This window comes from Ascaphus truei, chromosome 17 (assembly GCF_040206685.1).
Source record: "Ascaphus truei isolate aAscTru1 chromosome 17, aAscTru1.hap1, whole genome shotgun sequence".
Taxonomy (NCBI): Eukaryota; Metazoa; Chordata; class Amphibia; order Anura; family Ascaphidae; genus Ascaphus; species Ascaphus truei.
This window is the reverse complement of record NC_134499.1, coordinates 36,694,248-36,716,991: the sequence shown is the minus strand read 5'-3', so window position 1 is coordinate 36,716,991 and position 22,744 is coordinate 36,694,248. Positions and strand designations below refer to the sequence as shown.

The window sequence follows — 22,744 nt, the reverse complement described above, 5'->3', positions numbered from 1 at the left end:
TTTGCCCCAAAAACTCCACGGTAACTACCCTGCTAAAAGTTTGCAATGAAATCCAGTGTGGAATGAAACTGGGACAACTCATTAATTTTTGCAAAGGCTTTTGATACTGTTGATCATGCTATCTTGCTTAACAAACTCCAGTGCTCTGGAATATGGAAGGCTGCTTTAATCTGGTTTCATTCTTTGAGCATTTTGCAGTGATGTGTGTTGCAGTTGCAATTGCATTGGGGAACAAAACAGCATATTGAATAGTAGAGGGTGTCAAATTTGCTAAGGTGGGTTTGGGGTGCCGAGCCATATACTATGCCCCCATAGTCGATAATTGGCATTAGCATCTGCTGTGCGATACGCTTTCTCACCAGCAGACTTAGGGAGGATTTGTTCCTGTAATGTACACCTAGTTTGGCATAGGATTTGAATGTCATTGCCTTTGTAGTGGGAGAACCCAGTTGAAATCTCAGTATTCCTTGGGACCTTGGGCAAGTCATTTTTACCTCCGTGTGCTTCAGGCACCAAAACTTATATTGCTGAATGAGGAAAAGTCTTACGTGCAGTGCTGTGTACCCTGTCAGCGCTATAGAAGAAACTTATAGTATGCAAGTCAGAAAATTGATGGATCAGTCAACCCACAACTATGAGTAACCGGATGTCAAGTCCACAGTCATTTTGTAATTGATTCATTATTGAAAACGTAACTTGGTCACAAAAAGCATCACCGATATCTGGGTTGAATGCGGTAAGCCAGGGCTTATCAACCCCAGACCCCACCCCAATCCGATACCTGACCTTTTGTGCTGATAAAGACGGAAACCTTGAAGCTGCTGTACACAGTTCCAGGTTTTCAGGATATCCCTGCATCAGCACAGGTGGCTCAATCAGTCCCTGCTTCAGCACAGGTGGCTCAATCAGTCCCAGCTTCAGCACAAACTTTGACTGAGCCACGTGTGCTGAGGCTGGGATATCTTCACAACCTGACCTGTTGGGTGGGGGTCTTGAGAACCCCTGCAGTAACTAATACCAAACATTTTAACTGAGGGTGTATGAGAAAATTGCTTCTATTTTATCTTAATTTGTACAACACATTGCTTGGGGAATTAAACGGTGGCCGTATTGTGTTTTTGTAAGACTAAAACCTCCTTCCTTTCAGTAATTAACAGGAAAGGGTTCACCTTCCTTTTTTAAATATCTTTTTTTGAACCCTAATGTTCTTTGTTGCTCAGCATACGCAATGTTTTCAAGCTTGTTTTTGGCAGCATTCGGGGTACGAGTTGGCAATCGGCGGTATGGGTTATTACTGCACACACCAGTGTCGCTTCCTGTTTGTGTAATGTGTGTCTCTAGGAAATCCAACACTGTGCACAAAAGCAAGTTACTTTTGACCGAATATAAAAACATTGCAACAAATAAAGTGACCATTTGTGGAGCATTATCTGCATGTCAGTTTTCTCAAGGGGTTAAAAAAAAAAAAAACCCTATTTGACACCCTATGTTGCCCATTGCTATATGATGTTACTTAGTTAGGCTTTTATAAGTATTGTGTTTCGAGATGTAACCCATCAGAATATAAGATGTGAGAACCAACCAGTCGACTGTTCTAATGCCCGTACAGGGACTACCTGTCGTATACACTATGACACACCTGCAGACCTCCGTTGAACCCAAAGTAGAAAGTGCCTTATGCTCATTGGAACGTTTGCGAACATACAATTTAATATCAGCTGCCCGAATGCCTGCTCCTTCATTTATCAAAGGCATCTTTCAGCAATCGGCCACACAAAGGCGAGAGATAATTGTAACGTCATCTTTTCCTCAGCACAATCTCTAGCTACATGAACACACAACAATATACTTAAAGAATGACTATTACTCTATCCAACCAACCATCCAGTGAGAGCAAGGCTACAAAGTAACTTATCTGCAGAAAAGGAGGATCTCCATAGCAGAGCAAAATTACTTCTGAAATGAGCAATTACTATTATCAGGGCAGCATTTATTTACGGTATTTCAAAATCCCTTTACCCCTTATCATCATTTTCTGTTCCAATCATATATATTCATTATTTATTGTGCTGTTTGGGATAAAGCTCTAAGGCAAAAGTGGCCAACTGCAATCCTCAAGGGACAGTAAGGCTGAGGTCCCGCTGCCCGCGCGTGCAATCACTGCGCCGCGATTACCTCGGTAAAATAAAACTAGCTGTGATAACTTGCTCTAATTACACACACACACACCTGCTAACACATGCACACACACACACACACGCACACACACCTGCTCTCACACACACGCACATGCTCACGCACACACACGCACACACACCTGCTCTCACACCCACTTCCTGGATGTCGCCTTGTGTCGGATCATTCCGTCTGCTGGGGATGATCACACATCGCCCAGCAGACAGAGGCGCGCGCATGCAGCGTTGCAAAGACCCCGGTGTGAACGCGGCCTAAGACCATTACCAAAAGACGTGTGCAATATATTGGTTGGTCAACGCTTATCTTCTCTTTGTGAACATCTTCTGGCGACTGATTCTGAGTTCTTACTGTAACTTATGTTTCAACATGTTTGTGTTCAAATAACAATACCAAACCGGAATTTCCTCTTATTACTGTCTAAATGACAGCGTTGTTTTCTGCTGTTACCTGTGTGCTTGTGCTTTCATTAGGAGCTATTTCAGCCAGCTGTATACTGCCAGCCAGTGACTATGCAAAACGTGCAGCGAGTTACACGGGAGGTTTCAGAAAATAGCAATTTTTTTTAAATGTTTTTTTTTTTGCAGATTTTCTCGAATCCTGACCATTTATTTATTTATAAAATGTTTTACCAGAAGTAATACATTGAGAGTTACCTCTCGTTTTCAAGTATGTCCCGGGCACAGAGAGCATGGCATCACATGGCAAAATCTCTCCGTGGGTAGCCAAAGCTTTTACTGTCCCCGGAGACACGCCGATTTCTTTTTGTATGCTGCGGTTCCGGGGACCAAGCCTTGTAATTAGTATTACTTAGCCCAAGTACTGTAATACTAATAATACTAACAATACATTACATTTCCGTGCAGCACAAGCTGTAAGCAGTGGTCGAATTGACTTAAAAAAAAAGTACTGGAACTGTGCAGAATTGATTAAACATTGCAAAAAAAGCTATTTGAACGGAATGTTAGAACAATTATATATATATATATATATATATATATATATATATATATACAGAAAAGAAGGGGGGCTGCCTAAAAATAAATATATTTTTCTTTCAATTAAAAAGTGGAACAGTCAATATAAAACAAATAAGTGGAGATGTGCACATTTTTCGCACATCTTCACAAATCCGGTGAATTGGCGGTTTTATTTATATTCGCAGAAACTTTCCCAAAGCATTAAAAAAAACAAAAAAAAAACAATGTACATTGCAAATTCCAACACAGAAGCAAATGGACATCAGGTTACACGGCCCTTTAAATCCCGCTAAATTCTGGCGCATGTCGCAGATTTAGCAACAGTCTTGCGAAAAATGCATTTTTGCTCATTTCTCAGAAAAGGAGAAACTAAGCAGAAGTTAAATAGCAAAAAGTCACTCCAAGCACAATCAAATCATTTGCTTTTGAGTTAGATGGCGGAATAGCACTGCTGAGTAAACATGGGCCTAATCGCTGAGCTGTGTAATATACACAGAAAAGAGCCCATCGGAGAGACGCCCGAGCACCTGATGTTTTGCCTGGTGCAGTTTTCCCACAGATCACAAAACCTTCCAGCTACTAATTGCAACTCCTCCGCAGGGACCTGTGTGACGTTTCTCGGAGACTTAACCCTTTGCTGAGTAGAAAGTGACGCGGTACAGAGGAGAGGTGCTCAGAGATTCTGCCTGACTGCAGATCAGCAAGTCAGACAGAGGCGCCATTAAAAGAAAAAGTAGCATTTCTGTTCTTTATTTAAGGACGGGATTTGTCCCATTTTAGTTGTAAATATTTTTTGTTAATTTTGGGGAAATTGCCTAGTTTCCTAAAAATGTCACTATTTTTCTTTCATTAAAAAAAAAAAAAAAAAGCACGCGCAATTGTACCTGTTTTTTTTTTACATGATTGATAATTTCGCCAAAAGCGTGAATGTGAGCCATTTTAAAATTTGTAAAATGTAGGTCGCATGACATTGGTCACATGTCATCACTATCCAACGTTTCATTTTCCAACGAATGGCATATCCAACGCTTTACAATGCAACCCTTATGGGCTGTTTTTCGATGCCGGAATACGCTATCCTACGCTCACCGCCACTGATTAACATGGGACTCGCTTTCAACAGTTTCACTCTCCGACGCTACTTCCAGAACGGATTCCGTTGGATAACCGAGGACCGCCTGTACAGTGATGGAAATGTAAGAGGCATATTGTGTTATAATGTAGGATTCAATGGCAGTGATATCACAGAATATCCCAGCGGAAGCAATAACTACATCCCTACAAATCCTATATACCAGGGGTCTGCGCCACCCTGCCTGCTCCTCCTCTCTGTCCAGCGTCCTCTGCCGTCATGTGCCATGGACCACCTGTGCCTGCGACCTCCCTCCTGTCCTACCTGTACCTGTGAGCTCCCTCCTGTCCTACCTGTACCTGTGAGCTCCCTCCTGTCCTACCTGTACCTGTGACCTCCCTCCTGTCCTACCTGTACCTGTGACCTCCCTCCTGTCCTACCTGTACCTGTGACCTTCCTTCTGTCCTACCTGTACCTGTCAGGTCCCTCCTGTCCTACCTGTACCTGTCAGCTCCCTCCTGTCCTACCTGTACCTGTGAGCTCCCTCCTGTCCTACCGTACCTGTCAGCTCCCTCCTGTCCCATATCTCCTGTACCTGGGAGACGCATCCAGCAGGTGGCGCCAACAATCCAATAACAAGGGAAGAACAAGCCCAAGGAGTGGAGGTGGGAAGGGAGGAGGAGGAGGAGCAGTGGGGAACCTGTGAGACTGCACATGTGCAGAGGCAGGAGAGTGCAGGAGAAGAGTGCTAGTGAGAGCAAGAGAAGAGAGCAGGAGAGAAGCAGGAGAAGAGAGCAGCAGAAGAGTGCTGGAGAGAAGCAAGAGAGAAGCAAGAGAGAAGCAAGAGAAGAGTGCTGGAGAGAGCAGTCACCCTGTGCAGCCAAGGAGGCAGCCACCGCACCCCCCGCAGACCCTCGCCCCCTGCACTGACCGCTGCCCCTATGCCGGTGACCGAGAAGGACCTGGCCCAGGACGCCCCATGGAAGAAGATCCAGCAGAACACCTTCACCCGCTGGTGCAACGAGCACCTGAAGTGCGTGAACAAGCGCATCGGGAACCTGCAGACCGACCTGAGCGATGGGCTGCGCCTGATAGCGCTGCTGGAGGTGCTGAGCCAGAAGAGGATGTACCGCAAGTACCACCAGAGGCCCACCTTCAGCCACATGCAGCTGGAGAACGTGTCTGTGGCCCTGGAGTTCCTGGACAGGGAGAACATCAAGCTGGTGTCCATAGGTAAGGGGGGGGGGGGGGGGTGTACCCCATGTCATGCCAACCAGGGCGGGGAGAGGGGTCACCATTATGTCAGTGCTATCCCAAATCCTGCACCGTCAGGACTTAACCTCATAACTACCGGAGAACTCTGCACTGCAAGGGTTAAGTTTATGGCATAGATAAACCATCTACTATAGTATCTAGTGTCATCCCATTGACCTATTCAGCACTAAACCTGCAACCCCCGGCTATAACACATACTTGGGGGGGTGGGGGGGCAGCAAGGTAACCCAACTCCTGCAGTTTATTTGATGTTATCACTCAATTTGGGTTGGGTAACCCAACTCGTGTAGTGAGGCAGTATTTCCCAGGGGGAAAGTTTGTAGATAACCCAACTCCTGCTACCTGTCCTGCTTTAACCTTCTCAGTCCTGAATGCCACTTCTAGTAATCAACAGTAAATGGGTAACTCGCACCCTGAAGTGCATCAAAGTAAAACCCTTTCTGTGTCTCTTACGGTTCTTTACATTGAAGTAGTTAATGCTTTGTCTGGGGGTAACCATCCTGCAGCTTACCTGTGCCTTAGCCGCCTTCATTTATAGGGTAACCCGGATTAATCCCTGAGCAATGATGCTCTAATTGAGGTCGGTGTTCTTTAATGAAGGGGTTAAGTCTTGATTTGTCTGGTCTCTATCAGAGAGGTCTGTATATATATATATATATATATATATATATATATATATATATATATATATATATATATATATATATATATATATATATATATATATATATATATATATATGATTTGGCGCCTGTCCCCTCATGTTGGTGTCAGGGATAAACCTCTTAGCTTGTGATCCTAATGCTGCAGACACCTGTTGTGTCGTCCCCTGCTTTATCCAACCTGCTGCATATACTTTGCAGCTCTCTACCAGGGGGGCTCAACTGCAGTCTTCAAGACCCTTCCAACAGGTCCAGGTTTACAGGATATCCCTGCTTCAGCACAGGTGGTTCAATCATTGGCTCAGTCTTCCACTCAGCCACTGATAGAACCACCTGTGCTGAAGCTGGGATATCCTTAACCTGATGGGGGTCTTGAAGACTGCAGTTGAGCCCCCCTGCTCTATACAACTCGGTGACCTTGATGTTGACTCCCCTGTGCTGGGAGCGGACGTGCAGAGGGAGCAGAGCTTTGTCTAGGTCTTTGTTTTTTTTAATCCATCTGAGATTGTGCAGGTGAGCAGGGTGTGGCATGTGTTCTGCACACAGCAGGTAGAAGTGACATTGCTTAGGAGAGAGAGGTATGTCCTGCATGTGGGGAACCGCACACATGTGAGAGGTCCCTGTCCGAATTTTTTAACAGGGTGGTCAATCTTATTTCCCATGAATTTTATATTCTCATGTATGACTGCTGTGAAGCGCTATGTACATTAATGGCGCTATATAAATAAAGACATCCTACATAGAACCCCTTTGAGGTCAAGGGGGGAACATAGTAGATCAACTGGAGGATTGAGTGGCCTGTGACCTTGGGCGACCCCTTTACTTCCCTGTGCCACGGGCAAAACAATTGTAAGCTCTGTGTATCTGCACATTCTGTGTGATGCAATGTACATCGAAGCAGTATATAACACAAATATTATGCTCGCTGCTACTCTGTAGCTAGAGCTCAAGTTATGTATGTGTTTTTTGTTAAGTGGTTATGAATCCCTCCAGAGAGAGAGCTACATCTCTGAGCTACTGTAATGCATATGGATTGTACAAATATAAAATATTCCATTCAAATATGTGCGGCCAGTCTGCGACCTCTGATCCCCAGCTGCGATCTCTGACCCCCAGCTGCACTGATTCGTCCAGAAAATAGGACAGGAAAAGCATTAACTCTTTCATTGCTAGAGAAACCAGCATTGCAATGCTGTCTAGGATCATTTGGCAGCGAAGGTGTTAATAGTTAAGCCTCTTAGGGAAACCCAGGAACAAACCGCAAAAAGTCATATTGCACAAACAAACAATTGTTAATGCTCACTTGTCCAACACCAACCACTGATAACAGCATTTGTGGCACTGCCACTTGTAATTTACCTGGAGATACTACAATGTACATCAGAGGTGACCAACTCCCGTGCTCAAGGACCCCCATCGGGTTTTAAGGATATCCCCGCTTCAGCACAGGTGGCTCAGTCACTATGGGGTTAATATCTTGAACAATGGAATGGTCCACACTGCACCTTATTCCAATAGATTACTCATATGCAGCATTGGCGGGCACAACATCACATCGCCACCCGAGCATTAGTTACTACTACCATCTGATGTGCAAATGGGAAATCTGTTGGCCGCCCGTAAAGCAAAGAAACCGCCTGCCCGCCAAGGATTCCTTCGCGCTGTTACAGAATACTGGGCACGCTTTGAAAATGGATCTGTGGATGGCTGTTAAATGTAATAACTGCACTGCTTAGCAAGTTAGAGTTTATTAAGGCTTTATGCTCATTGCCAAATGGTTTATTATAACAAAATAATAAAAACCGTGGGTTAGTTCAAAATGGATGACATCATTTCTTCCATACAGCATGCATGAACATAACCTCGTCCTGGCCCTACCGTAACCGTTTTTGGGGTGCATGTAACAGAAGCCAAAACTAACCTCTGTATTTCTGTGGAATGCCAGCCATGTGTTAAAGCACGGAGACAGATTCAGACTTTTTAGCTTACCGTATTTTGGTACCTGAGACTGGTCTAAGACGTTTGGTCACGGCCGTTTTGCAGCGTCCTAGTTACCGCTGGTGTCTAGCCGCCACACACCTCGCTGTGCCGCGGTGACATCAAGACACTATATCAAGGTCGCAGTTGACACTGATTTAGAACGTGGCTCACCTAATTGGAAATACCACTGGGCTATTGCGCCTACTGTCCACATACAGTAGTAAAGTGACACAGATGGGAGAAGGAGTAGGTGCTATGATACCTTTTTATTGGACTAACAGATGATACGTTACAAGATTTCAAACAACACAGGGTTCTTAATCGGTAAATAGTCTCCATGTGTTTGTGTTTGTGTTTGAAAAGGGTGGTGTAGGTATTCATATTTTGAAGATTATGAAATGCTCAACTGAAAATATTTGTTTGAATACATGATTTTTTTGGGGGGGAGGGGTTAATTTTGTTTATTACCTGAACCGGGCTGGTCACTCAGAGAATTAATAATTCTAGTGGGTTTTTTTGGGTTTTTTTTGGGGGGGGAGGCGGGGTTGTGCCAAACACTAGCACAAAAAAACTCAAATACTTTGGGAAGTGGGTGGTCCCTAGAGGTCACGGGACCCTCGGATCAGATCTGGGAAACACCCCCTGGTTCATGTAAATAAAAATGAATAATGTTGAGTTTTTTAAGACTGACCGATTGCTAACAGATGTCACCAAAAAGGGACAGTAAAAAAATTAAGGATTTATGATTGTGGCTTCAGTTCCAGACTCCGTGGCACATGCTCATTCTATGAGACCACGGGCAAGTCACTTTATCTACCTTTCCCTTGGCAGCCACAAGTGATTAGAAACCCGGCAGCCCAGGAACTCTGTGCTTATTATTTGACCGTGTCCAGCAGTGCGTCCGCCAGTAACTATGTAGGAATGATACATTCATTGTCCTATGCGCTGTACGTGTCTGAGTGACCTCTCTGCCGGGCCTGGGTGCAGAGGTGAACTTCGGTCTGTGTGACCACTCCTTGTGTGGGTGGCAATATGTCACTGTATTCTTAGTTTAACACATTTATCCTCCTGATAAGCCAGAGGCGTTGTTTCATAACACAAGGGAAGCTTGCACTCAACGCCTTAAAATATACAGTATGCTGCATGAAATGATCATCATTTTCTGTTTGTCCTTCTGATCTTTCTTAGCTTTCTGTCTGGTGAATGCATTCATTATGGGGTTAATTAACTAAGACCGTGCATTAGCCGTAAGTCAGGCAGAATGCTTATTAACAGCTTTCCTGTCATTCTCTGCTACAATTGTTTACTTATATTGATTGTAATTTAATTATATGCGGAATATACATAATGGGAGATTTACACCAGTTCTGACATACACATCAATGCAGTAATTAAATTGAAGGCAATTTAATTCCGTCTCAAATTTGCTTCGCTTTTAGCTGTTTAAATCTGAACAAGACACTGCCTCAGAATCATCAAAGCGCGTTGCGCTGTATCGCACCCACATTCAGGCGTGATACAGCGCATCGGGCTTTGATGACTCTCCAGCGTTGCGCTTCAGTTCATCAACAGCAATTAATGTAAATGGAAGTGTGTATGTATGTGGCAAACCAAAATGAAAGACCTTCACACAATTCGAGTCTTTAACGCGGAATTGTAAACGGCTGTGTACACAATATAACAAATATTGTAACTGGTCAGTTTGTGTTATTCATCGTTGTAGCGTGTAAATACCAGCGCAGCATACCGGTAAATACCAGCGCAGCATACCGGTAAATACCAGCGCAGCATAACGGTAAATACCAGCGCAGCATAACGGTAAATACCAGCGCAGCATACCGGTAAATACCAACGCAGCATACCGGTAAATACCAGCGCAGCATAATGGTAAATACCAGCGCAGCATACCGGTAAATACCAACGCAGCATACCGGTAAATACCAACGCAGCATACCGGTAAATACCAGCGCAGCATAACGGTAAATACCAACGCAGCATAACGGTAAATACCAGCGCAGCATACCGGTAAATACCAGCGCAGCATACCGGTAAATACCAACGCAGCATACCGGTAAATACCAGCGCAGCATAACGGTAAATACCAACGCAGCATACCGGTAAATACCAACGCAGCATAACGGTAAATACCAGCGCAGCATACCGGTAAATACCAACGCAGCATAACGGTAAATACCAGCGCAGCATACCGGTAAATACCAGCGCAGCATAACGGTAAATACCAGCGCAGCATAACGGTAAATACCAACGCAGCATAACGGTAAATACCAACGCAGCATAACGGTAAATACCAACGCAGCATAACGGTAAATACCAACGCAGCATAACGGTAAATACCAGCGCAGCATACCGGTAAATACCAACGCAGCATACCGGTAAATACCAACGCAGCATACCGGTAAATACCAACGCAGCATACCGGTAAATACCAACGCAGCATACCGGTAAATACCAACGCAGCATACCGGTAAATACCAGCGCAGCATACCGGTAAATACCAACGCAGCATACCGGTAAATACCAACGCAGCATACCGGTAAATACCAGCGCAGCATACCGGTAAATACCAACGCAGCATACCGGTAAATACCAACGCAGCATACCGGTAAATACCAACGCAGCATACCGGTAAATACCAGCGCAGCATACCGGTAAATACCAACGCAGCATACCGGTAAATACCAGCGCAGCATACCGGTAAATACCAACGCAGCATACCGGTAAATACCAACGCAGCATACCGGTAAATACCAACGCAGCATACCGGTAAATACCAACGCAGCATAACGGTAAATACCAGCGCAGCATACCGGTAAATACCAGCGCAGCATAACGGTAAATACCAACGCAGCATACCGGTAAATACCAACGCAGCATACCGGTAAATACCAACGCAGCATACCGGTAAATACCAGCGCAGCATACCGGTAAATACCAGCGCAGCATACCGGTAAATACCAGCGCAGCATACCGGTAAATACCAACGCAGCATACCGGTAAATACCAACGCAGCATACCGGTAAATACCAACGCAGCATACCGGTAAATACCAACGCAGCATACCGGTAAATACCAACGCAGCATACCGGTAAATACCAGCGCAGCATACCGGTAAATACCAGCGCAGCATACCGGTAAATACCAGCGCAGCATACCGGTAAATACCAGCGCAGCATACCGGTAAATACCAACGCAGCATACCGGTAAATACCAACGCAGCATACCGGTAAATACCAACGCAGCATACCGGTAAATACCAGCGCAGCATACCGGTAAATACCAACGCAGCATACCGGTAAATACCAGCGCAGCATACCGGTAAATACCAGCGCAGCATAACGGAGCAAGTTATACTGTTTAAAAAAAAATAAAAAATTAACACCGGTTTGGAGCAGAGGGTCTCGGGAGCTGAACCCCCTTAATTTCAGCTCCGGGGACCCCCTGCTTCCGGAGATATTTACCTCAGGAGGAGGTGTCAATAGCCGCTCCGGGTGCAGTTTAAAGCCCCCACGTCACATGGGCCAATAGGAAGCCGCCCCTGATGTCAGGCCTTCCTATTGGCCCACGGGGAGCAGGCGCTTTGAAACTCCGCCATAATGTGACTCCTGGTAGCGGAGTGTAGTGGCTGCCGGCACCCCCCACGGAGGTCTGTGTTTCCAGAGGCGGGGTCCCCTGCAGCTTAAGGTAATGGGGTTCAGCTCCGGAGACCCCCTGCTTCAATCCTACAGAATGTAGGAGGAAAAAACCCCTATCATGGATTTCCTCTTTAAGAGCGAGTGCTGCGACGTGCCGCGTCCCCTCCGTCCCTTCTCCGCATGCTTAAAATGTAAAAAAATAACCTGCAAAAAGTTTACGACGCGCCTAACATTGGTGGGATTTTACGATGGGGGGTTTCTGCTTTACAAGCGATGGGAAAGCCACTCCATTCTTTGTTCTCGTCTTTGAACTACAGTATATGGAAGTAATCTAATCTAATGGCTCCAATGACGGAGTCAAGTTTAACCAGCGCAGTCTGAGAAGGGATAACCCACTGCTGCTCCATGCAGACTGGAAGAGATTTCACATTGAAATATGTTATATAGTGTGTGTGTGTGTGTGTGTGTGTGTGTGTGTGTGTGCACTCAATAATACAATTCTACCATTTAATAATTTCACAATGGATTGATCAGATAAACAAGTGCAGTTTATTTTCTATAAACATATTCCTATTTTGTTTGTGTTTTATATTTTATAAACAGTATACAGTATATAGTAATATTTTGGACAGACTAATTAGGTCTTTACAATGCATGGAAGGATGTTACACACTATCCACAACCATGACTAAATGTAACACTCCCTACTTTGGTCGTTTGCTTTCTTATCTCCTGTACATGTAATACTTTTTTTTTTCCTTTGGAAAACAAACAAAGACAAACATTACCAAGGATACCTGTCTGAGGGAGTGGGGGCAGGGAATGCTACCCGAAACCAGCCGAGTATCTGTCATAATTCTCAAATACTGTTTTCCGGTACAACAAAACCATTGAACTGCCAAAGCATGTCTACTCCTCGTCTGTAGCAAGTTTTGATGAAATGGCAAATCCCCCCCTTTTTAAATGAGAAGTGAAAGTGCTCCTGTCAAGTGGTTAAGTACCACACCATGTACACACCTGTGCAATAGGCTGTGAAGCTGATTTTCTGCGCTCGAGAAGAATTCATATGAATGGGACTAAGGTGCAGATTCATCCAGCTTCTTTGTGGTGATTAATGCACCTGCTCCCATGGTAACTCCTATTGACTTAAATGGGAGTTGCTGTCGGATCGGGGCGCAATGGCCAACATTCTGGCCAAAAGTCTTCTCCAGACATGAGTGGCTTCGCGAGCCATAAAGTGTAGTGGGAATATTTTGGTTGTTAAACCTCCTAAAGTTCAGAGGCTTTGGAGTGGTTAATGCGTTCTTTACTTTTTTATAATATAAACCAAGATCAAAGGTGTGTGTGTGTGTGTGTGTGTGTGTGTGTTATTTTCGGTACTGCCCACTGTTGGTCACTGTTACTTTAGGTATTTACATATTTTATTTCTGCAAAGCCGGATCAAAAAGAGACTTTGAGTTTAAAGGCCCGGGAGAGAAGCCTGATAGTTGTATTCCAAGCGCCATATTACTGTCACCTTTTGGTCCATTTGCTTCTGTGCGTGTTCTAGCTCGGACCTCTGACTTCCATGTCCTACATGTGCACAATTAGCTTTGTAAATGGTGTACATTTGCAGTAGTAAGACGGACCTTAACACGTATAATGTCGACTACATTTGATAGAAGACTCTAATGTTGCTTTACTTGTTCACCAGGCACCGCTTCCTCTGCACTGTAGTGCATTGTTGGCCATCCCCGCAGTAAAGTGCTAATAAAAAGGCTTGTCTTGGAACATTGAAGCCGCCTCGCTGGTTTGAAGGCAGATGCTTTCAAGTCTCCCTTCCCCTGACATGTATCATTGACGGGAGCCTTTGCCAGGAATGACCTCACCCAAACACGCTGCTCCTCCCCATTAGCATGAGCTGCTGGGTGTGGTACGCTCACAAGTGTTTCACTGACACAAACATTTTTTTTAACATTTTGCTTCTGAAAAACAACTTTATTTTACAGTTTGGACAAACGCCAAAGGTTTTAACACCCGTATTAGCACGGTGGTGTTTAAAGGGGGGATTTAAACCTCCCGCCAAAATGATCATTCTAAAGTGTGCAATTGTACAAAGTTTTTGTCAATTTCCAGCAAATAAAAATCCCACTTGTGCACACATTCACATGTCTGCAACCCTGCCCTTCCCCGTTATCTCTAAGCATTCAGCGCTTCCACTGAAGCCAGGGATTCTGGGAAATTACATGCAAATGAGCACACCGTGTCACATTTTGCTTCTTACCCATTTTAACATGGGACCCCTATAAACTTACGCCTGCGTATTGCACAGCATGGGTTAAAGAAGTGCAGAGCCAGTAACCTACTTACAGGAACATTTCCAGGAACTTTAACCTCATTTGAAAAATACACCATGATTTTATATGGGGTGAGTCCTTCAGTGGTGTTTAGATTGTATTACAGGGCTGGAGTTACCAACATGAGGCCAGGGTGGTAGGGAAGCTCACTCATTAGCTTGTTGGTTAAATCGTTTCATTTTTCTGTTGTCGCCACTGGGCAGCCTTCCTCTATTTTTTTTTATTAATTAAACTTGATTTTTATTAATAGTAGGGCAGGGGAGTGCAAACTTTTGAAGCTGCTCCCCCTCATTTTCGCAACCCCTCACCTGGTTTGGCGTCGTCAAATTACGCTGCGGGGGTCACGTGACCCCGTTGCCGTGGAGATGGACGTGTGACGTCACTCCGCATGACACCGCGGGTTGCCATGGCGACGGTAAGTGAGTTGCAGAGGCCTCACGCGATCCCCCGGCATTTAATTTAGTTCTAGTTTGGGTGGCGTGAGGTACCATCTATATAACACTTTTACCCATTTTCTTTAATTGTGGTACATATTGATCCCTTTGATATTGGCCCTAGAATTTCCCCTCACCCCTCGGGGTCTAATTCCGAACCCAAGTCTTCCTCCCACTGTGACATTTTAACTTTCCTATAGCATCTAACTCTGCAACCTTTTTATTGAGCTGCCTGGCAAGCATGCTTTGATATCTCTAATTCCTTCATATTACTTCCATAGTACGTCTCTGGTCTGCACCAACCCCCTATTAAAAACTAACGGTCACCAAGTAAGGTCCACTTTGCTGTCCTGACCAGCATGACTTGGACTGCAAGGTGCTGCTAGGCAGGCACTCCTTTTCGCATTGGTTCCAGTATCGCTCATCCTTTTGCTGACCTCCGATAGTCTTGTTGGGTGTAACAAGACTGACCGATCAGCACTTTGTAGAATAAAGAAAAAACACTCTATGAATTCAGAGCGCTGTGCAGCGTTTGGAACACATGGCACACGTATACAGGGCGTGGGTAAGTTAGTGAAGCTTGTTGTGTTACAACGCTAAATGGGAGCCCATGTGGTTGAAGTAACTCGTACACCTGTTTTGCTTTTATATAACAAACTGTAAAGAGTGGCGTTTTCCACCCAAATAAGCCTCCATTTTTAGATTTCCAGTTAGCCGCCTTGGTTTTGTCTGTTTGAATAATTGACATTGGGTCTCATCTAGCGCAGCGGCTCCCAATTCCAGTCCTCAAGAACCCCCAGTAGGTCAGATTGTAAGGCTGAGCGACCTGTGCAACAGCTGGGCTGATCAGGCCTTTTGACTGTGCTGAAGCAGGGCTGTCCTTTAAACCCTGATCTGTTGGGGTTTCTTGAGGACTGGGAACACTGATCTAGTGCATGACACATTATTGTTATGCGGCATGTCTCCCGTCTTAGTATACCAGCTTAGGCGGCGTCCATGCTGCCCAAGACTGCGCTTGGGCTTCCGCGACCGGCGCAATCACATTGCCTTAAGGCATTGATCAAAGCCATAGACTGTGCAGGCGCGCGCGAAGAATCCATTGAAACTGATTTCTCGGCGCGATGGGCAGATCACGCGAGCGGTTCGCCCGATGAGGGAGAACCAGCTCTGTGACATCACAGACATGCCCCCGCCCCCCCCCCACGGCGCATTTACCATGTCCAGAAAACACACCTGCGTCATGCGGGTGACAGCTGTATGGACGCAGCCTTAGGTGGCTCAAAGGCCACACAATGCATTTACAATGCACATGGTACCAAGTATAACAGCAGTTTATAAACGTTATCAGTGCATAAGCTTCCTGATAGCCAGGCAAGATTCAGCACCCCGTCGTACTTTTGAGAGATGAGGGTTCCACTCAGTTTTTTTTTGTAATGACATTTTTTTTTTTTTTTTATATGTTTGTGCCATTAAGAGTTGTCTCTTTCCTAAAGTCTATTTACAAGGTAGACGTTCGCCCTGTCTATAGGTTTTTAAAAATTCCAAAGACATCAAAACCGTTGTACTCGGGACTCCATGAAGTGCGACATGAGATACAAAGGTTAAAGCTACTCCAAGCATGGAATGATAGATCCTAAATTAGTATTTATTCTGTATCCTTTTCTTCATCTCGGAAAACAAGTCTGACTTTCTGATGTGATTTTTTTTTTTTCAAATCTCACAAGTCCCAAATAAAATGGTAACATTTAAAAAAAAATTAGATAATTGACCTTTTGAAATTTGGCTGCCACCCATTGAAATCTTTAATCCGAAATGACCACACCAGATTGTGTTCCTCCCCAGGGTTTGACGTTCAGGGGAGAGCTATTCCTAAATGTGAGACAATGATGCTATGATGAGTGTAGAAATTGATAGATAAGCTTTTACTTAACCCCAGTGACGGGTATAAGAGTCAAGATGATGCAATTTTTTTATCCATGGCGTGGTCCAAGAATGCTCTCTTGGGTCAAACGGTATTGATCCCAGTTGTGTGAAACATTGTATTTGTTTCTTATTGAGCAAATGCATCACCTGAATGTCATAATGCAATTTTGTGGCTCTTAATTCATAAATCCCTTAGTCACTTGTTTGCGATTTCATTAGTCGGTGAAACTTTTTCTTTTATCATATACAGTATGATTAAGTTGCGCTTTTGGTGTTGCAAGCTTGTGAGAAAAACATCTGTCTGTCCAAGTAAATGGAGTATTTACTACTATTGAGTTGAGTCATTATTGCAAGTGAAGCAACACACTTACCTCATCAAATTTTCATGAGAAAGTCAAAGGACTGAACCAATTAATAAAAAGTCCTATATACAAGTAACACTGATATATATTTACTAAGTGGCACTGGGGCTTTATTGCATCCAGATGTGAGGACTTGCTCACAATGTGAAACAATGTAGGATTGTTGAGCGCTCAAAGAAAGGGTTTTCTCAGCGTGCAGCTGTCCAATAACTTCACTGTTTTCTATATATTATTACATATCCCTCCCCCCTCGATTGGAGTATACTCATTATGTATGATCAAGGGTTTGAAGGCGAGTGTTTCATAATGTAAAAATCCATGAAACTGAGATCACAATGTCTTACCTGGCTGTGATTTAGCGTTCACAGCACTTCCCAAATACTCTCTCATAAACACTCTTCAAACAAAATAATCAGCAGGTTTGGCAATGGGGGGGAAGAAAATCTCGCTGCTTTTAAATGGGAATCTTTCATTGATGAGAGAATTTTGCACTTTCCGGGTTCAAACTGCAATCGCCACCTGACAAATCTATAACCTCATATGATGCCTTCCTATAATCTATAACCTCATATGATGCCTTCCTATAATCTATAACCTCATATGATGCCTTCCTATGTCTAAAATATCTACTGTTTTTAAGCTAGCAAAACTCTGCAAAGTATTACTGAGCTTGATATATTTATTGTACATTACCCCAAATAATTCTCCACTGATCCACAATAATATGATACCGAGAGTCCGGCACCGCCATCATATTGTACCGAGTCCGGCACCGCCATCATATTGTACCGAGAGTCCGGCACCGCCATCATATTGTACCGAGTCCGGCACCACCATCATATTGTACCGAGTCCGGCACCGCCATCATATTGTACCGAGTCCGGCACCGCCATCATATTATACCGAGAGTCCGGCACCGCCATCATATTATACCGAGAGTCCGGCACCGCCATCATATTATACCGAGAGTCCGGCACCGCCATCATATTATACCGAGAGTCCGGCACCGCCATCATATTATACCGAGAGTCCGGCACCGCCATCATATTATACCGAGAGTCCGGCACCGCCATCATATTATACCGAGAGTCCGGCACCGCCATCATATTGTACCGATTTTATATATAAATGCCGTCTGTTGCGCCCATGTCTTTATGCCCCAGATCCGCTAAGTGGTAGCACACCTTTTCGCCCAAATATGACTGGGAATTATGTTGTGCTAAAGCTTCGCCCCCTTTTTGTAGATCTGGGCCTAGGGGGGGTTATTCATTAAACTGTCAGTGCCGATCAGGACACTATCATAGAGAAACTCGTTCAAGTCATTGGGAGTTTCCATGCGATAGTTCCCCAATCGGCACTATGTGTGTTATAATTTTTTTGGAATATGTATTTGTAAAGGTTTTCCTTATTTTAATTCTCTATTTTACCAAAGATTATGAGGCTTTGTGTTCTGTTCTGGGGCCCCAGGATCTTACAAAAAAAGGTTGAAGGGAAAAATGGTAATTTTACCAAACTAAAAGTGATTATTGTATCATTATTCCTGATTGCGGGAGCCTAGAGGTATGTCTGTATGATCCATATTATGTGTGTATGTATATATTTAGCATTACTGTGTTTTACTGCGTAGCAAGTGCCAACACACAGTTCCTACCCAGCAGATGTGAGAGGGAAATAAGAAAGATCTTATAATGATCCATCAACGTTAATTGTAAGGAGGAAAATGCGATGAACGAGAGAGGGGAAAAAAAGAACATATTGGTTTAAGCACAACATAAAGGTCTCCATGTACACAAAGACGGGTGGCTCGGGCCGTGTTGGTCATTTCTTCCATGTAGTAACAAAGGAGGGAGCGGGAGTAGGGGGTATGATATATTTTATTGGACCAACAAGTAGTAGTTGATATGTGACACACTTTCCAACCTCTCGGGGTAGACTATGACCTGATGAAGGGCCCTGAGAGGTTGGAAAGCTTGTAACATTTCAACTACTTGTTGATCCAATAAAAGGTATCATACCCGCTACTTCCCTCTCCCTCCTGTGTTACTACATGTACACAGGGAGAGTAATTCAACATGCTGAATAGTGGTCACATTGTTGTGTAACAGGTAGATATTGATACGATACACGAGCACCAGACATTAAAACAACTATTGAGTAGAAGTCCCCCTGTACGTATGGCTTACAAAGTAGGTGTCACTGTAATCTCAACCAGTCGATATAAAGACAATGGTGTCTGTTCCCGTTGAGTGAGTATCTTAGATTGACTGCTCTGAATTGGTTTGTCATATGGGCAAGTTGCATGTAAAATGCCAAAACATTTCTTAATCGTTGACGGTGGTGTATAAAGTATTTTTTGGTCTTTTATAAACACCATAACCACTTCTCTGGGAGACAGGCGTGCAGCTCTCTGGAACTCCTAGGAGAGACCAGGGTTGTAGGTCCCTGTAGCATCAGGAGGGTGCAGTTCATGAAGGACTGGTCATGGTTTTGTGGATGTCAAGGACAAATAACGTAACGTTTTGGGAAGTTCGTGAAGATCTGTAATAGCTAGAGGTGTCAAAAAAGGGCAAATGGGCCTTGAGTATTGTGATTACTTTAGCAGTCATTCGTATCGCGTTATAAGGTGGGACCTGTGCTTTAGAGCTGAGGCGCTCAACTCAGTCCTCAAGCCTTCTTCTCTTCCCCCTCCCCCGCTCCCCTCCCTACCCCCACAGGTCAGGCTTTCAGGATATCCCAGCTTCAGCACAGGTGGCTCAATCAGCGGCTCCATCAAAGACTGAGCCACCTGGGCTGAAGCAGTAATATCCTGAAAACCTGACCTGTTGGAGGGGCGAAGGAGGGCTTATGGACTGGAGTTGGGCACCCCTGCTTTAGAGAACAAATTGTTGTTGTGCGTAAACCCCCCACAACGTAAACCCATCAGAACCCGGCCACTGAGGCCCTTTGTAAGGTAACAGTTAACTGGATGGATCTCCTGCTAATCTGTTTGCAGTTTTCTTTTACAGTGTCCATCCATAGCCTCTGACTAAGGCCTCGGCCATGTTTAGCGCTTGCTTGCTGAAGCATGCTGACGCGCGCTCCCGCTCAGCACTGAGCCCCTACAGCCGCAATTAGAGCGGCTTTAGTAGGGGCTCACCTGCGCTTCCGCAAGCGCGCGGAAGCGCAGGTCTTAGGGGAATTTAAAATTCCCCCGCTTGCCGGCGCGACAGGCCGGTCACGTGAGCGGTTCGCCCAATGAGGGCGAACCAGCTCAGTGACGTCACTGGCCCGCCCCCGGCCAGTGACGTGCCCGCCCCCTGATGGCCTGCTGACAGCGCGTGCGGTAAGCAACCGCAAGGCCAGGGAAAGCACCCGCTTTCCCTGCGCCTCAGCGCGCCAGCAGGGAGCATGGCCGAGGCTTACAGGTACTGAACAGCCCCGTGTGGGCACACCCTTTGCAGAGCATGGTTCATAAATATTACCCTAATTCATATTGCTCCCATCAGTCTATGGTACCTCTCTGTTCAGCATCTCTAGTATGAAGAGTAGCGGTGTGCTGAAGCTGCTGTAGATATCCGTTTGTATGATGCGTTCTTGTTTTCAAGCATACAGAACCCGCAGGCACACACTACAGTGCGAGCGAAGGGTTAATCATCTTTCTTCTAATGTATTTTTTTTTTGTTAAACAGAAGTTACCGGTAGTTTAATTGTATAATAGGAATATATTTAAAAAAAAAAAAAAAAGCGAAATCCGCTGGCCCTGCAGTTCCAAAGGTGGTGAATGCACTATTCTGAGATGAAAGTTAATTTAAAGTTTTAAACGTATGTTATTGATCAGGAGTGGCCAACTCCAGTCCTTTAGAGCTGCCAACAGGTCAGGTTTTCAGGATATCCCTGCTTTAGCACAGATGGCTGTCAGAAGGATTGTGCCACCTGTGCTGAAGCAGGGATATCCTGAAAACCTGACCCTTTGGTGGCCCTTGAGGACTGGGGTACTCCTGCCATACATGAAGACTTTGATCAAGAAATGGCATCTGTGAAATTCTCCCCCTTTCACCCCAAAATGATATGGGCCACCTCTGGAGCGCGGCAGTATACAGTAAGAAAGGAACGCGTCCCTGCAGAAACCTGAAACTTTTCTGAAGTCGCATTGAGCAGAAATGTATCCGGTAACCCCTTCACTGCCAGTTACATTTTTACTGCTCCCCTAGGGCAGGGACTTGCTGCGCTGTCCATACGTTGAACTGCTGCGCCCCAGCAATTTCTAGGCGTGTTTGGGAAATAAAAATGGCTGCCAGTAACCCTCACTCCAACCAGCCATTTTCACCCGGGAGACCTTACTATACGTGCAGGTACTCGCATTGATTGCCCATGTTCGTGAGTATCAGCAAAACCCAAAAGGGGGGGGTTTCCCAATCATAATCCAGGTTGGTCTAAAAAAAAGTAAGAATTTCTGGGGGTTTCCTGCTTCATTACTTGCTGATTTGCTGTGTTCATGCGACTTTCACTTGGTACTGTGTTTAGCCTCCTAGCTAATCTGCGCAGGTGGAAGGCTTAGTGTCCGTATTCCCACACCCCGGCCCTGCTCGGGAAGCTGACCCCCCCCCCCCCCATCCTCCAGTATGCGCTCCAGCGTTCCACGGCATTGTACACATCCGGAAAAACAAGTTCTTTAATGATCGTCATTCCTCCCAGCCAGACGTGTTTCAGGGCCTGTGATTTCCCGGCTGAGAAAGTCTCCAGTAACGGCGGTGTTACATCGTTTCATTAATGTGACTCGACTCAAGACTTTTCCCATTCAAGTTCAGCAGTCAATTTGTACTAATTGACTGTTACGTCAAACAGTTTTGCTTGAATCCTTTTGAGATGTCAGTCAGCTGGAACAAAGCATTGAATCTGTTCCTGAATAAAGCGAGGCAGGGAGTGTGCAGTAATAGTAGCACTTTAGACACCTCGCCGTATCCATCATTTTACTGCACAAATTGCTGGTAATGTAATAGTTGGTACAGGGATATTATAAGGGTTATTTGCCGTTGGTTAAAGAGAGAGCTGAGATTTGGTTCATCTGGCTCAGAGCCAGTGTCCTAACCACCAACCTACTGTCCTCCTTCAGCCAATGGTATTTGTTACCTGTTCCTACAGCATGACCGTTACAAGCAGTAACCCACCTGGGGGATTTATTCACTTTTGGGAGGGGGGGGGGGGGCGGAGGTAGTTTTTTTTTTTTTTTTTTTTTTTTTACATTTTAGAGTAAAGAAAAGACTTAACTTCCACATTTGGAGCCCTCTAACAAATGCGCCTGCACTCCCGCCTTGCGTCCTGGCAGCGGGTATACGGCACTTCACAGCAATCTGCAGGGAGCTTTTTTTTTTTTTAGGTGGGGGGGTGGGGGGGGGATGCCCAAAATGGGCCAGGTGGGTGCAGCCATGACGGGGGGAAGGGGGGGTCGTACCACGGTGTATTACCTCTCTGGGCGTATACGTGTATACCGGTATTACCTCTCTGGACATAGTGATCGGACGGGCTTGTGGGGGCCGTGGGATTTCCCAGAGCAGGGAGAGAGCAGGGCTGCTGCTAGGGGGCTGGGCAGCTTTCTCCATTCTGATTGGCTGCTGCTGGGTTATGCTGCCAATCAGGGGGAGGTGTCAGGGGCCTGGGGTGGAGCCAAGGAGAGGAGAAAACAGCAGAGAAAGGTGTGTGTGTGTGTGTGTGTGTGTGTGTGTCTGTGTGTCTCGAGAGTGTCGCACCTTTCACCATTGTGTCCAGTGTTTTTGGGGAAGCCACCTGGCAACCCTATCATGTGTTGTGATAACTTTTATAGGACGAGTGTTGGAGTTGTTCATGGAAGTGGTATTTACACACTCTTTTGAGGCCTTACAAGTCTCTGCTTCGGGT

The 22,744-nt window shown here is 45.2% G+C and overlaps 1 protein-coding gene across 5 annotated transcripts in view; it reads left to right on the top strand.

The window, feature by feature from the left end:
- The first annotated feature begins 4,958 nt into the window (after positions 1-4,958).
- The window catches only part of FLNB (filamin B), a 166,727-nt gene continuing 148,941 nt past the window's right edge, over positions 4,959-22,744 (top strand). For 3 of the 5 annotated variants that reach the window (XM_075574817.1, XM_075574816.1, XM_075574815.1), the window contains exon 1: positions 4,960-5,478. In XM_075574817.1, coding sequence (XP_075430932.1) covers positions 5,187-5,478 — 292 coding nt within the window. In that variant the 5' untranslated portion in view covers positions 4,960-5,186. Of the gene's footprint in view, positions 5,479-22,744 lie in introns of all 5 variants that reach the window. The other 2 variants (XM_075574819.1, XM_075574814.1) reach the window with 1 other exon arrangement.